This window comes from Lampetra planeri, chromosome 36 (assembly GCF_965212315.1).
Source record: "Lampetra planeri chromosome 36, kcLamPlan1.2.h2, whole genome shotgun sequence".
In the NCBI taxonomy this organism is placed as follows: domain Eukaryota; kingdom Metazoa; phylum Chordata; class Hyperoartia; order Petromyzontiformes; family Petromyzontidae; genus Lampetra; species Lampetra planeri.
In genome coordinates, this window is record NC_136142.1 from 9,096,208 (window position 1) to 9,111,122 (window position 14,915).

Consider the following 14,915-nt stretch of genomic DNA (forward strand, 5'->3'; position numbering starts at 1 on the left):
TGGGAGGTGGTGATGGTGATGGGAGGTGGTAATGGTGGTGGGAGGTGGTGATGGTGATGAGAGGTGGTGATGGGAGGTGGTGATGGTGATGGGAGGCGGTGATGGTGGTGGGAGGTGGTGATGGTGATGGGAGGTGGTGATGGTGGTGGGAGGTGGTGATGGTGGTGGGAGGTGGTGATGGTGATGATGGGAGGTGGTGATGGTGGTGGGAGGTGGTGATGGGAGGTGGTGATGGTGGTGGGAGGTGGTGATGGGAGGTGGAGATGGGAGGTGGTGATGGGAGGTGGTGATGGTGATGGGAGGTGGTGGTGGGAGGTGGTGATGGTGATGGGAGGTGGTGATGGTGATGGGAGGTGGTGATGGTGGTGGGAGGTGGTGATGGTGATGGGAGGTGGTGATGGTGATGGGAGGTGGTGATGGTGATGGGAGGCGGTGATGGTGGTGGGAGGTGGTGATGGTGATGGGAGGTGGTGATGGTGGTGGGAGGTGGTGATGGTGGTGGGAGGTGGTGATGGTGATGATGGGAGGTGGTGATGGTGGTGGGAGGTGGTGATGGGAGGTGGTGATGGTGATGGGAGGTGGTGATGGTGGTGGGAGGTGGTGATGGTAATGGGAGGCGGTGATGGTGATGGGAGGCGGTGATGGTGATGGGAGGTGGTGATGGTGATGATGGGAGGTGGTGATGGTGGTGATAGGAGGTGGTGGTGATGGGAGGTGGTGATGGGAGGTGGTGATTGTGATGGGAGGTGGTGATGGGAGGTGGTGGTGGGAGATGGTGATGGTTATGGGAGGTGGTGATGATGGTGATGGGAGGTGGTGATGATGGTGATGGGAGGTGGTGGTGGTGATGGGAGGTGGTGGTGGTGATGGCGGTGGTGGAGACCCTGATGATGGTGGAGGAGGCTGCGTGGTCGTGTCGCTGGCGACGATCGCAGCGCGCCGATCACGGCGACGGCGTGGGCGGTGTTTGTGGTGATGATGATAGTTGTGGTGATGTTCGTGGTGGTGGTGGTGATGGTAGTGGTGATAATGATGATAGTTGTGGTGGTGGTGATAATTGTGGTGATGTCCGCGGTGGCGATAGTCGTGTTAGTGAAGTGAAGGATGAAGGTGGTCGTGGTGCTGATGGCTCTGGTGGTGGTGGTGGTGCTGATGGCTCTGGTGGTGGTGGTGGTGATGGTGGAGCGGCCGTGGCGGTGGGTCTATCACCGCGGACGAAGTCGTCAGTCGCCGTTCGCGCTGCCCTCGAGTGGCCGTGAGAGATTCCAAACCTCCACCCCGACCCCCGTCTCCCCCCCCCCCACCAGTGGAGGAGAGCTCCCCTCGCCCCCTCCACCCACATAACTCATCTCAAGCCATTCAGCCACGGCCTCGCCCCCCACCCACCCTGCCCCCAAACCGAGACAAAAACTCCAAGGCCCCCCCCCCCCGGACCCATTCAGCTCCAACTCCGCTTCTCCCCAACTGCCCCCCACCCCTCCCCTCCACACGATTTACGATTTACCCATTCGGCCTAATCTCATCATTCCCCCGCCCGTCACGTCATCTCAACCCCCGCCCCTCCCCCCGCTGTGTCTCCACCGCCCTCCTGCTCATCCCACCCCGGGCATTCCATCCCGTTCCTTCGCGTCTCGTTCAGCTCCTCTGGAACGCCGTCGGAGTCTCGGATGTTCTCAGCGCGGTCGCCCTCTGCATTAGGTCGGCCGCGCACGGGAGGAGCGATCTCGCTCATCCCGATCATCTGTGGACCCCCCCGCCCCGTCTCCCCGGCCTCCTGCGATGTCGTCTCATAATCACGGGATCTCGTCCCATCCCCTCTCATTCAGCCATCGTCATATCTGAAGTTTTTGTGACTGCAAGGGTCCTTGATACAGTAATTTTGCTATGACGGTGCCACTTGAAGACGGAAGCTTGTGTTGCCTCCGAAACGTCGTGATTTAATTTATTTGTATTTAATTTTTTACCGACGTGACTTTACCTAAAAAACCAAAGAGCATCGTTATATCGTACACGCCATCCTATCCATTCGCATCTCAACCCTTATCTCATCCCTTATCCCGTGCCACCCCATCTAGCCTGGTCGCATTGCATGTCGTGCGAATCTCATCCCCTAACTCGCTCGTCTCAACCTTCCGACGTCGCGAAATAACAACTCCCGCGCCCATCTCGTCCGAGTGTCACCCTTGCGATGGCAATAGCAACTGAATTTCAACTGCATCTCCAAACGCCGCGCGAAATAGCGGAACACGTGGCTTCGCAGGGACCACGCACATGAGAAGCGTGGTGATGGACACCTCCGATTGGCGCAGATGGACACGTACGGTTGCGAAAGCAGTTCAACACAGGGTGCTGGTAGCACACACACAGAGGTGTGTGACTGTCAAGGGAGTGTCACTGACGACGCGACTCGTGTGGCAAGAACGTCGAGTTGCAACACGGCGCTGCCTGTCCGCAGCCTCCACTCCTCGCTCTCGTAGGGAGAGGGAGAGGACGACTCGTGGAGGACGACTCAGAGAGAGCGAGAGAGGACGACTCAGAGAGAGGGAGAGGACGACTCAGAGATAGAGGGTGAGGACGACTCAGAGAAGGAAAGGACAACTCAGAGAGAGAGGACGACTCAGAGAGAGAGGACGACTAAGAGAGAGAGAGGACGACTCAGAGAGAGAGGACGACTAAGAGAGAGAGGACGACTCATAGAGAGAGGGAGAGGACGACTCAGAGAGAGAGGACGACTCAGAGAGAGAAGACGACTCAGAGAGAGAGGACGACTCAGAGAGAGAGGACGACTCAGAGAGAGAGGGAGAGGACGACTCAGAGAGAGAGGACGACTCAGAGGGAGAAACAGGATGACTCAGAGACAGAGGGAGAGGACGACTAAGAGAGAGAGAGGACGACTCAGAATGGGAGAGGACGACTCTGAGAGGGAGAGAGGACGACTCGGAGGAGTGAGGAGGAACCACAAACGAGCAGGGAACGGCAGCAGCCACCACCTTCCCTCTCCAAGCTCTGCGGTCCTCTATATATCTTATCTTAACCTCTTAGATATGGCGCTTCAACCAAGGCGCCTCACAGAGAATGGAGAACGGCACAGCGACGTCAGTGTGTGGATGCAATGGAGGAGAGACGCGGGGAATAAATTAGACGAGTTGAAAACAATGGGGGCGAGTCTGCGACGATGATGATGCGTGACATCGGTGGAAGCGAAATTGATGGCAGTAAATTATGATGATGAATGGATTGAGTGAATGGGGTTGATGAGTGATAGCCATGTCAAGAGAATGTGAAGGGGGAGATTAAGGAGGAGGGGTCGTGGGGTGAGCTCGGGGTAACAATAAAACAATAGGTGAGTTGTCAGTGAGGAACGGAAACTCGGTGAGCCGAAGGTGACCGCTCAATGTGGAGGGGGAAGTTTGTTCCAGTGAAGGGGGAGGGCGAGAAGAGAGAGAGAGAGAGCGGAATCGTGGATTGAGCATCAGCATGAGGAGGGACACAGAGAGGCAGACAGCCAAGATTGAGACTCGTCGAGACGCGAGAAAGAGCAGGCGAGTTCGTACATGCGGGAGGGATCCGAGCATGTGAAGCAATGCCACGCGCCTGCAAGGAGTAATGTTATTAACCATGCAAAAAATATTTAACTACACTTTGTTGGACCATCTTATTTGACAGGTACTATTCTACTTTACCGAGTATTAACATCCCCAGCGTTTAACAGCACTCACCTTTTTTGTATTTGGATTGTCAACCAACACTGGGTAAAACAACATGTGCACCTGTCGTTCTCTTCTAGCATGTGCACCTCTAGCATGTGCACCTGTTGTTTCTCTTTTAGCCCCCCCCCCCCCCAATACGTTCCATTCATTGGCTACCACATTCAGATAAGCCCCTCCCCCCTTCCTCCCCCCTTAACTTGTATTTAAGAACTTGCATCTTGGAATCTCTGCCTCACTTGATACAGTAAATCTAGCTGTGACGGTCCCACCTGATGACGGAGACTTGTGTTGCCTCCGAAACGTCGTGATTTACTATTGAATTTCTATTATTACTTTTATTAATTTTTATTATATTGTTCACCTACGTGACTTTACCTAAAAAACCTAAGAGTAACACTTTCACGCGCAGATTGAACGGGTAAGTTCCACATATTCAATGTCATCTTACCAGGTAAGGCCCACCGAGCATGCACAGCCCATCTTCAGAAGCGACCTGGCGATCACAAACGATAGCTCAACGAAGTGGCTTGTCGTCACGTGGAAAATTACAGCAGCCAAAGACTCTAAACGCATAATGCTGTTGATTCTAAATACGGAGGGGAAAACCGGAGGATCCGGAGAAAAATCACCGTGATGATGATAGAGAGACACCGACAACTCCAAATATACAGCAGCAGGCGTCAGGGTCGGGATCGAACTCACGACCTCCTGTATACCAGGCGAGGTAGTTAACATCTCCTAGCCACCGTGATGATGATGAGAGAGAGAAACCGCGAACTCCAAATATACAGCAGCAGGCGTCAGGGTCGGGATCGAACCCACGGCCTCCTGCATACCAGGCGAGGGAGTTAACATCTCCTAGCCACCGTGGCTCGCCCTCCTTCTACTGGTGAGCCAGAGTTTTCGGGGGCGCCTGCGATGCCCACAGGAGGGGAGTTTCGCGACATCTGCGCGGTGATCCACCCACCCCTGGCCGCCACTACAGTGTGGGGTCACGGGCAGGCAGACAAGAGATAGACAGAGAGAGAGAGAGAGAAGAGACTGACTTCATGGGCAATGGCGTTATTGACACGTGGTCGTGGACTTGAACAGGGGCAGGAACTTGACGGCAAAACGGGGGGGGGGGGGGGCTTAGGGGAGAGGGGGATTCCATGGGCCAGAGCAGAATTCGGTAACGGTGTCGTGGATTAGAGACATCGCCCCTATATATACAAACACTTATTGTGTTAAATATTGCTAAATACTAATTGTCTCGATCACAAAATGTTTTCATACCAACCACAATGATAATGGTAAAACAACAACAATTGATGAGTTCATGGTTGTTGACTACAGTATATGTATATACTGTATAGACTGTATGTATAGACTGTATGTATAGACTGTATGTCATCTTGTTCATGGAACTGGGCAGCACGCGGGAGTCTGAGTCGAGAGCGGGGGCAGCAGCCTCCCCATGCGCCCATCGCCGGCACCTCCGATTAGCACGGATGGCTACGTAGGGTGAGAAAGCAGTTCAACACAAAGACAAAGATCCCCCGTCTAGCCTGACCAGACTGTTGGGGCAAGTGCTGTTAGCGAGCACCTCTGAAGGCCAGCACGGCACACGAGGAGGTGGGTGGCCAGCACCACGCCCAGTCCGCCTTTGTCTCCCGAGTGGCGATGTTTACTACACACCGCTACACCAGGTACTCATTTGAGGCTGAGTCGACCTCGGAAAAGGCCCAGGACCGGTTCAGATAATCGTTACTGGTGGTGTTGACCGTGAACGGGAATCGAACCCGGGTCGCCAGGTTCGTAGCGCAGCGCGCTAACCGCTACACCACCGCTCCCCATGCACAAACACACAAACACAAAGATCCCCCGTATAGCCTTAACATACTGTAGGGGCAAGTGCTGTAAGCGAGCACCTATGAAAGCCGAAACGGTACACGAGGGGGTGGGTGGCCAGCACCACGCCCGACCGCCTTTGTCTCCCTAGTGGCAATGTTTACAGACCGAACCAGGTACTCATTTGAGGCTGAGTCGACCTAGGGGAGGCCCGGGACCGGTTCAGATAATCGTCACTGGTGTTGACCGTGAACGGGAATAGAACCCAGGTCGCCAGGTTCGTAGCGCAGCGCGCTAACCGCTACACCACCGCTCCCCATGCACAAACACACACACGCACACACGCGCACACACACGCAGACACACACACGCACACACACGCAGACACACACACGCACACACACGCACACACACACACGCGCACACACACGCAGACACACACGCACACCCACGCGTGTGTGATAATGAGACACTGTCGGAAAGGTCTGGGAGGTTGGCCTTATTAAACGTATTCAACGTTTAGTTCATTTAGTAAATGATTATTAAAATGTATTAATAATATTATTGTTGTGCGTGGTGTCTGCTGCTGCTGTGTCCTGTACAGCGCTTTAAGATCCTTGATGAAAAGCCGCAAAACCAAAGCTGTCAACTCACACGGTTCACCCCGGATTCTTGTGCAGGGAAATAGAGTTTCCAGGTCCATACGACGTACAGCCGTTTCATTTATATGGGCAAACACAATGTGTCTGTGTGCTTGTGTTTCTTCCTTGTAATGGGACTTTGTAGGGTGCACGTTGAGACTTATAAGGGGCAACGGGGTGACCACTAAGGGGTGAATTGGTCTGTAATAGGGTAGGGCACTGATAAGGGGCCCAGCAGGGCAAGCGAGTTGGCCGGGGAGAGCGTGCGAGCTTTGGGGTCGTCCATAAATGACGTCACGCTATTGTGGACGATTTTTGACCTCCCCCCCTTCGTCACACGACGTCACAATGAGTCAGACCCCCCCTCAAATATGACGACACAAAGCTCTGCCCCCCCCCCCCAAAATAAAACATGCTTCAAATCGCTTTAAACTATTGTCATTGTAGTGCGTATTTAATGTGGCGCTGCACTCTGATGTTGTAGGAGAAAACATTTATTACAAAGTCTATTTAATTAAGTAAAACGTGTTGTCTATATTTATTTAAAGTTGCGCATTTTGACGTGACGTCACCTTTCTCAAACACCCCCCACCCCCCATTGTCACACATCGTCACAAATGTCTGCGTGACGTCATTTATGGACGGCCCCAAATGAAAAAATACTATTACTTTACTATGCAAGTAAAACATGTGTATTCTTGGTTCTTTCGGTAAAGTCACGTAAAATGGAAATAATAAAATAATAAAAAGGAAACAATAAAATACAAAATTAAAAATTACTTTATTATTTTTTATTATTTCCCTTCTACGTGACTTTACCGAAAGAACCAATAATATTAATCCCTGTAGTCACAAAAGCTTTAAATATAAAAATAAAACATGTGTGTTTTAATCATTGTTTTTATTTATTTAGGGACCCTTTTCACATACGCTACAGGCCCCGCACTAGATGCATGGTGCACGCGTGCACGCTACGTACAGGCGTTGGCATCTCGAATCGATTACGCATGAGATTCAGTGCATTCGGCGAATTCCCCTCCAGACTTTAACTTTCGATCGAATCGTCGTCAGCTCGTCCCGATTTTGAACCTGAGCTGAGACGGAATGGAATAACTTTGGCAAGAGCCGGCCCAGCCACTAAGCGACCCTTGCAATTGCAAAGGGCCCCGTGGCCAGCAGAGGGCCCCCTAGAGTCACTGCTAGCTAGTGGGTGAAAAAAATCATACATCAAAGGGGCCTCCAACCAAATTTTGCTTAGGGCCCCCAAAGGTCTAGGACCGGTTCTGACTTTGGCGATATCCATCGAATCACGAATCGACGAGCGCCCATTGCAATGGCCTTTTAAATGGATAGCTTATCAGTGCCCTACCTGATTACAGACCAATTCACCCCTTAGTGGTCACCCCGTGGTGCCCCTTTATAAATCTCAACGTTCATCCTACAAAGCTCCATCACAAGGGAGTAGTTCAAGTTCATTTATTAGGTATAGCCCTGTGAGCCATTCGGCTCTTGAATCGGGTGCAACCGCAACAAACAAAAACATGAACAAAAAACATCTTAAAGTGAATATGTGACTAAGTGCAAACATAAAATCCAAGAAAAGACAGCAAAATATTGCAGAAAAAATCACCGTACACCAACGCTGTGTGCAAAAATCCATGTGGGATGCAAGTCAAACAACAACAACAACCACAAGACAACTTAGATTAAGGCCATCAGTCTAACTCTGTACTACAACAAACACAAAAAAGTTACTCAATTTCCCTGTGCAAGAATACGGCTAAACCGCACGGGTTTACTGCTATGCAGATCAGATATCGACACTCCCCCCTATCCCCACAGCAGTTGCAACAAATCGATGTATAAATCGAACTATGGCTCAGAATCTGTTACAAATCGTTTCGACAAACTCAAGGGGCAGGAACGACCCCACACGACCACATCAGAGGAATCGATTCTCCGTCACAACAAACGACTTCATTCGATTCATCCCGTGCGTTACAACCCGCAAACCCGACCCGAATCGACATCCGATTCATCCTTCCGATTCCACCCCCCCCCACCTCCCACATCCACGTGCATCCCTCGACGGGCATCGAATCGAATCGGAATCATTAAACGAGAGTCGCGAATCGACTGCGGCCCCAGCGAGCGATGGGGCCTAAGGCGCGGGCCTCCCGCGGCACCGCGGGCGACCGCGGCTGGGCCTGGGCCGCGAGCGTGGGGCCCGAGGCCGTGGGGCCCGCGCACCTGCACCTCGCCTACCGCCTCGCGCTGCCGCCCTGCGCCTCGGGCGGCCCCCGGTGAGGAGAGGCCTCCGCTAAGGGCTGTCCCCTCACCGATGGTCAACCCCCCCCACTCCCCCCCACTGTCCGCTCATCGTCGCCGTGACCCGGGGACTTCTCGCGATTATCCCCTCGTAACCACCCCCCCATCCCCTATCCCCTCGCTCAGCCTTATCCCAGTGCCATAGCCCCCCTCTATTCCCAATATGGGAACCCCTAATCTTATTGCTAGCCCCCGACCCCCCCCCCCACTCCTCCACTAATGCGAGCCCTATCCACAAACTCCGATACAGTAACCCCGAATCCTATTGATACACCCAGAGACCCCCAGTGCGAGCCCTATCCCCCAAACCCAGGTAACAGGAACCCCTAATACCATTGCAAAGCCCGACCCCCTTAACTCTGATACAGGAACTCCGAATCCTATTGATAAACCCAGAGACCCCCAATGCGAGCCCTATCCCCCAAACCCAGAAAACAGGAACCCCTAATCCCATTGCAAAGCCCGACCCCCTTAACTCCGACACAGGAACTCCGTATCCTACTGTTCATGTATCGCCTCACGATTCCCTAAATCAAAACATGTGGACCTCTAATGATGTATCATCCCGCTTGCTCTTTAGCCCAGGTTCTCCCCGTGCAGAGACCCCTTTTCTAACCCCCTTAACCCACATTTCGTATTCCTGGGACCCATATACTGGGACCCATATACTAGGACCTTTAATACTACAATACATTACTCCCAACCATACCTTTAAGTTATGAACCCCTAACACAGAGACACCCAATACTAAGTCTGTCCCCTTACCCTTAATACAGGGACCCCTAATGCCGGAGTCTTTAAATTGACACTTTGTGCGTCAAGTATCCACAATCTGCTGCCATGATTTGTGCAGCAGATGCGAGTTTGGGTTGTGGCCCCAGACGCTTCGCGGATCTTCCACGTCGTCCCACGAGGTGTTTGTGACTTCTTGTGATCTCCGTTGGGCTCTCCAAGCTTCATTGAATCATCAGGGTCGAAGTTGCATTGTTGAAGGTTACGCGAGTGGATCTGCAGGGCTTGCTACGCGATTTCAAGCGGTGGCGGCGGTGGTGGTGGCGGTGGTGGTGGTGAGGGACGCTGCTGAGGTCCTCGTGGTGATTTGGGATGACACTCGCTTCCCACGGTTCGCTGAACTTTCCCGGAGGGTTGCGGCGACTTCCCGGAGGGTCCCACTGTTGCGTGGACTCCGAAATATAATCCCCTTCCAGACGTCTCCAAACCGTGCCCACTACTCCAGTGCCCTGACTCATGTAACCCTGTGGGACGCCCTCTGCACAGGAGGAACTGCAAGGGGAACCCCAACTGCCTGGTGGGGCTGGGCGAGCAAGCATGGCTGGGCGACCTCAATGAGGAGGCCTTCCACCAGGTGGACGATCCAGCTACGGAACGCCGTGCCAAGGTGCCCTCCTGAGTCGCGCAGCCTCCATGTCCACCGCTCCGTGTCCACCGCTCCGTGTCCACCACTCCGTGTCCACCGCTCCCTGTGTCCCTGTATCCACTGCTCCCTGTGTCCACCGATTCCTGTGTCCACCGCTTGCTGTGTTTACCACTCTGTGCCCACCGCTCCCCGTGCCCGCCGCTCCTCGTTTCGCCGCTCCCCGTGCCCGCCGCTCCCCGTGCCGCCGCTCCCCGTGCCCGCCGCTCCCCGTGCCCACCTCATGTCCACCATATACCTGAGTCCCCTGCTTACCTGTATTCAACACTCCTCATATCCTCCACTCCCCATATGCCTTCCGAGTCTACCACTCCCTGCGTCCACAGCTCACACCCAAGTTACATCCACTCATCTCCATCTCTCCAGAGCACCTCCTGCGTGCTTGCCAAGACAATAGTTGATCATCCACCCCCCACCTCTTCCCCCCTTGCAATTGTCCACCACCCCAACAGAACTCGTTCGTGGGGCTCAAGAACCTGGGGGCGACGTGCTACGTGAACACTTTCCTGCAGGTGTGGTTCCACAACCACCGCTTCCGCCAGCTGCTCTACCTCTACCGCCCAGACTCCCCCTCCACCCACGCGGGGACGACTACCTCCTGCTCCACCACCACCACCGCCGCCGCCACCAGCATCACCACCAAGGATGGGGTGACTACGGAGAGTGAAACCACTGACAGGACGACAATCACTTCCTCCGCCTCCACGATGCCCCAAGGCGCCACAGACTCCAGCAACCCGGCAGGTGACAGCAGTTTGAGCGGTGGACACCTGTGGCTGTACGAGTAAGTGGTGGACACGCGTGTCTCTCTGAGTAGTGGACGCCTGTGGCTGTATGAGTGAGTGGTGAACCCGACTCTTGTAGGTACGAACCCAGTCTTTGAGTCCTGGCCTGAGTGCTCCTTTGCTGAGAAAACTACGTTGGAGAAAAATCATGCATACGCGCATGCATTATGTAAAAACCTCGCAACATTTGTTCGTTCACGGAGGTATTTAACGAGCAGCTCGGGAGCTGTCAGGGTAACATTAATTTGCTTGTTTGCAAGAAGTAATTTTAGCTCTGCTTTGTCGCCCCCAAATTTTTGGTGATGATGCTCTGATTAAATGTACCGGTTTCCTCCACGCTGAGTCTCGGAATAGCAGCGAGACTTGACACGAGAGTTTTGTTCGTATCGGATCAACTTGGCGAGAGTTATCATGACGTCATGCTACTAACAGATGGACGGACTAATGCATCGACGCTTTCAACCTTAATTGTATCTGAGTGGGTGAGCAACTGTATGTATGTGTAGTGAGTTCAGACGTAGACGTGGAGGCAACACATTTATTCAAATCCAACACACGGGGTAACTTCCCCATAACAGAATAACAACCTATGGGGGTGACCACCAGGCTAACTATACTAGTTACAACGGGTCCAGATCCACGTGTTGGAGACTCGGTAGAACGTAGACGAAGGTTTCTTCAGGATAAAGAACAATGCCGGTCCCACTGGGGACCCGGCTTCTATTCTCTGCGGCGTGGCCGGCTCCACCCTTGGCCACGACCACCTTCCAGAATCCTCGGGAAGGATCTGGACCCCGACCACGTGACCAACCCTAGCCCCCACTTGGGCCCTTTTGTAGACTTAACTGGTCAAGTGTCCTCTCGGGTCAACCAGAGTGCCACGGCCTTTAGTAACCTCATTCCTACGGCCGGCACTCCCCCACCCTATCCTGCATGCCAAGCGTGGTGCCATCCAGCGCTATCAACCAGCGCTCACCGATCCCCTCTAGGGCCGGTACTGCACCCACACCACGTGGTGTCCGCGATGTCGCTACACCGCACGCCGGGCCCCTCTAGGGCCGGCACTGCACAGTGACATCCCGCGATGTCACTACACTTGTATGCATGGGGAGCGGTAGCGTTGGGGTTAGCACGCTGTGCTATGAACCCGGCCACCCGAACTCGATTCACGGCCAACACCAGTGACGATTGTTTGATCCAGTTATTGGCCTCCCCGAAGTCGAGTCAACCTCAATAAGTTCCTGGTGCGGCGTGTAGATAACATCGCCACTGGGGAGACAAAGGCGGCCTGGCGTGGTGCTGGCCACCCACCCCCTCGTGTGCTGTGCCGGCCTTCATAGGTCCTCGCAAACAGCACTTGCCCCAACAGTCTGTTAAAGCTGTACGGGGGATCTTTGTATTTGTACAACACGAGTGTGCGGTGTGTGTATGAGATTGAAGGGCGGTAGGGTGGTGGGGGAGTGGTGACACTCCAGCTTCACAACAAGAAGCACTTGGGTTCAATTCCTGACCCGGATGCCTTTCTGAGTGGCGTTTAGATGTTCTGCTCTGTTTTACATGGGTTTCCTCTGGGTGCTCTGGTGTCCTATAGTAAAGAAAAAGGAAACTATACAATGATGTAACTGGCAATAGCCAAACATTCACCTTGGTCGACTCAGCCTCACACGAGTCCCTGCTGCTATGCCTAAACATCGCCACTTTGGAGGCAAAGGCGGTCAGGCACGGTGGTGTTGGCCTCCCACCACCTCGCGTGCCTTGCCAGCCTTTGATAGGTGCTACTCGCTAACAGCACTTGCCCCGACAGGCTTCTCAGGGTAACCGGGGCACCTTTGTCCCCGTGCGTGTGCGTACGTGCGTGCAGGAGGGGAGCAGGGCGGCGTGTGCGAGCACCTGCAGCTTCTCTTTGCGCTGCTGCAGGAGAGCGAGCGCCGCTACCTCGACCCCTCGCCCTTCATCCGTGCCCTCGGACTCGACACCGCCCAGCAGCAGGTGGGGGGGGAGGGGCGCGGGGGCTACCCCCCCGGGATGGGGGGTGGGGCCCTTGACGCGCACGGAGCAGAGCCACATGCGGCGCAGCAGACAGAGCACGGCGCCGGTGCCCAGCACACGGCGCAGAGAGCCAGGCAGAGCGTGGTTGGTTGGCTTGGGCCTTGGTGCCAAGAATGCAAAGAGGGGGGGGGCTCCCCCCAACCCCCCTTGTCCCAATTGGTTCCATTTGCACCTAAGCTCCCCCCCCCCCATCCCCCGCTCGGACCGTGTGGGCCACCGGTGCAGTCGCACGGCCTTGCACGCTCGATAGCGATTCCACCGCTCGCGGCGCACGGCGCACGGCACAGCCCGCTTCACAGCGGCACCAAGCCAACGCCCGACCTCCAGACGCGTCACCTGCCCCCCCCCCTGTTTCCACCCCAGGACGCGCAGGAGTTCTCGAAGCTGCTCATGGCGCTGCTGGAGGACGCCCTGAGCCGGCAGCGCGACTCCCGCGTGCGCGACCTGGTGCAGAGCGAGTTCTGCGGGCAGTACGCGTACGTCACCACGTGAGTGGCGTACGTCAGCACGAGAGTTACGGACGTCACCACGTGAGCTATGTACGCCGCCGTGCGGGTTCCGTACGTCGCCGTGCAAGTTCCGAAGGCCAAAATGTTCAAAACGTCAAACAGCCAGTAACAAACAGCCCTTTCAAAGTTGAATTGAAGTGCGCGTGTGTGCACGTGTGTGCGCGTGTGTCCTTGCGTGCGGTGCCAGGTGCGGTGCGTGTGGGCACGAGTCGAGGCGCCCGGCGCGGTTCCTGGAGCTTGACCTCAACATCCAGGGTCACAAACAGCTGACGGACTGCCTTGATGAGTTCCTCAAGGTGTGCGGCGGTGTTTCTCTATCTGTATGTTTGCTATCTGTGTGCGTGTGTGTAAACATTGCCACTAGGGAGACAAAGGCGGCCGAGCGTGGTACTGGCCACCTCACCAATTCGTGTTCCGTGCCGGCCTTCATAGGTGCTCGCTAACAGCACTTGCCCCAACAGTCTGTTAAGGCTATACTGGGGAACTTTGGTGTAGCCATGGTGAGCCTATCTGCGTGTGTGTCAGTGTGTGTGAGAGTGCGTTTGCGGGGTGGTGAGAGTGTAGCGATTAGCGTGCTGCACTACGAACTTGGCGACCCGAATTAAATTCCTGCTCACGACCAATAACAGTGGAGAATGTTTTAACCAGTCCTGGGCTTCCTCCCTTAAGTAGACTCAGCCTCAAATGAGTACCTGGTGCATTATGTCAACATCGCTATTGGGGAGATAAAGACGACCGGGTGTGGTGCTGACCACCCACCCCCTCCTGTACCGTTCTGGCTTTCAGAGGTGCTGGCTAACAGCACTTGCCCCAACAGTGTGTTAAAGGCTATACGGGGGATCTTCGTCTTTGTGAGAGTGTGTGGGGGCAGTGACGCAGCGGTTATCGCACTGTGCTACAAACCCGGCAACCCGAGTTCGATTCCCGCTCGCGGCCATCATCGGTGATGAGTGTCTGAATCGGTCCTTGGCCTCTCTTATGTCGACTGGTCCTCACTTGAGTACCTGTTGCGGTGCGTAGAACATCACCACTGGGCAGACAAAGGCCGGCGGGCGTCTTCCTGGCCACCCACTCCCTTGTGTACTGTGCAGCACTTGCCCCAAAAGTCTGTTGAGGCTAGACGGGGGCAGGGGATCTTCGTCTTTGTCTGCGTGCGAGTGCGGCGTACGTCTGCGTGAGAGAATCTTTCGTCACATGTGGAGCGACGGAATGTCGCGGCGTGATGGCGCATCATCAGTGACGTAGCACTGGGCTGCAGCGTGGGACACGGTGGGCCATGCCAAGCGTGCTGCGCTGCTGGGCATCGTGTCGTGGTGTGTCGCGTGGGGTGCAGGAGGAGAAGCTGGAGGGAGAGAACCGCTACCTGTGCGGCCGCTGCCAGGTGAAGCAGACGGCGTCGCGCCGCATTCAACTCCTCGGCCTTCCCCGCACCCTCAACCTGCAGCTCCTGCGCTTTGTGTTCGACCGGTGCGCTCTCCCCCACACGCGCTCACACCTGGGCACACATGGTCACACATGGGCACACACTGCACACCTGGGCACACATGGGCACACCTGGGCACACACTGACACACCTAGACACACCTGGGCACACTGCAGCACACCTGGGCACACCTGGGCACACCTGG

At 54.9% G+C, this 14,915-nt stretch overlaps 1 protein-coding gene across 7 annotated transcripts in view; it reads left to right on the plus strand.

The window, feature by feature from the left end:
• Positions 1–8,296: 8,296 nt before the first annotated feature.
• USP48 (ubiquitin specific peptidase 48) overlaps positions 8,297–14,915 on the plus strand; it is a 39,737-nt gene continuing 33,118 nt past the window's right edge. For 4 of the 7 annotated variants that reach the window (XM_078611505.1, XM_078611506.1, XM_078611507.1 and 1 more), the window contains exons 1-7: positions 8,303–8,484; positions 9,788–9,908; positions 10,397–10,688; positions 12,591–12,718; positions 13,142–13,266; positions 13,475–13,583; positions 14,621–14,754. In XM_078611505.1, the coding sequence (XP_078467631.1) occupies positions 8,336–8,484; positions 9,788–9,908; positions 10,397–10,688; positions 12,591–12,718; positions 13,142–13,266; positions 13,475–13,583; positions 14,621–14,754 (1,058 nt within the window). In that variant the 5' untranslated portion in view covers positions 8,303–8,335. Of the gene's footprint in view, positions 8,485–9,787; positions 9,909–10,396; positions 10,689–12,590; positions 12,719–13,141; positions 13,267–13,474; positions 13,584–14,620; positions 14,755–14,915 lie in introns of all 7 variants that reach the window. The other 3 variants (XM_078611511.1, XM_078611509.1, XM_078611510.1) reach the window with 3 other exon arrangements.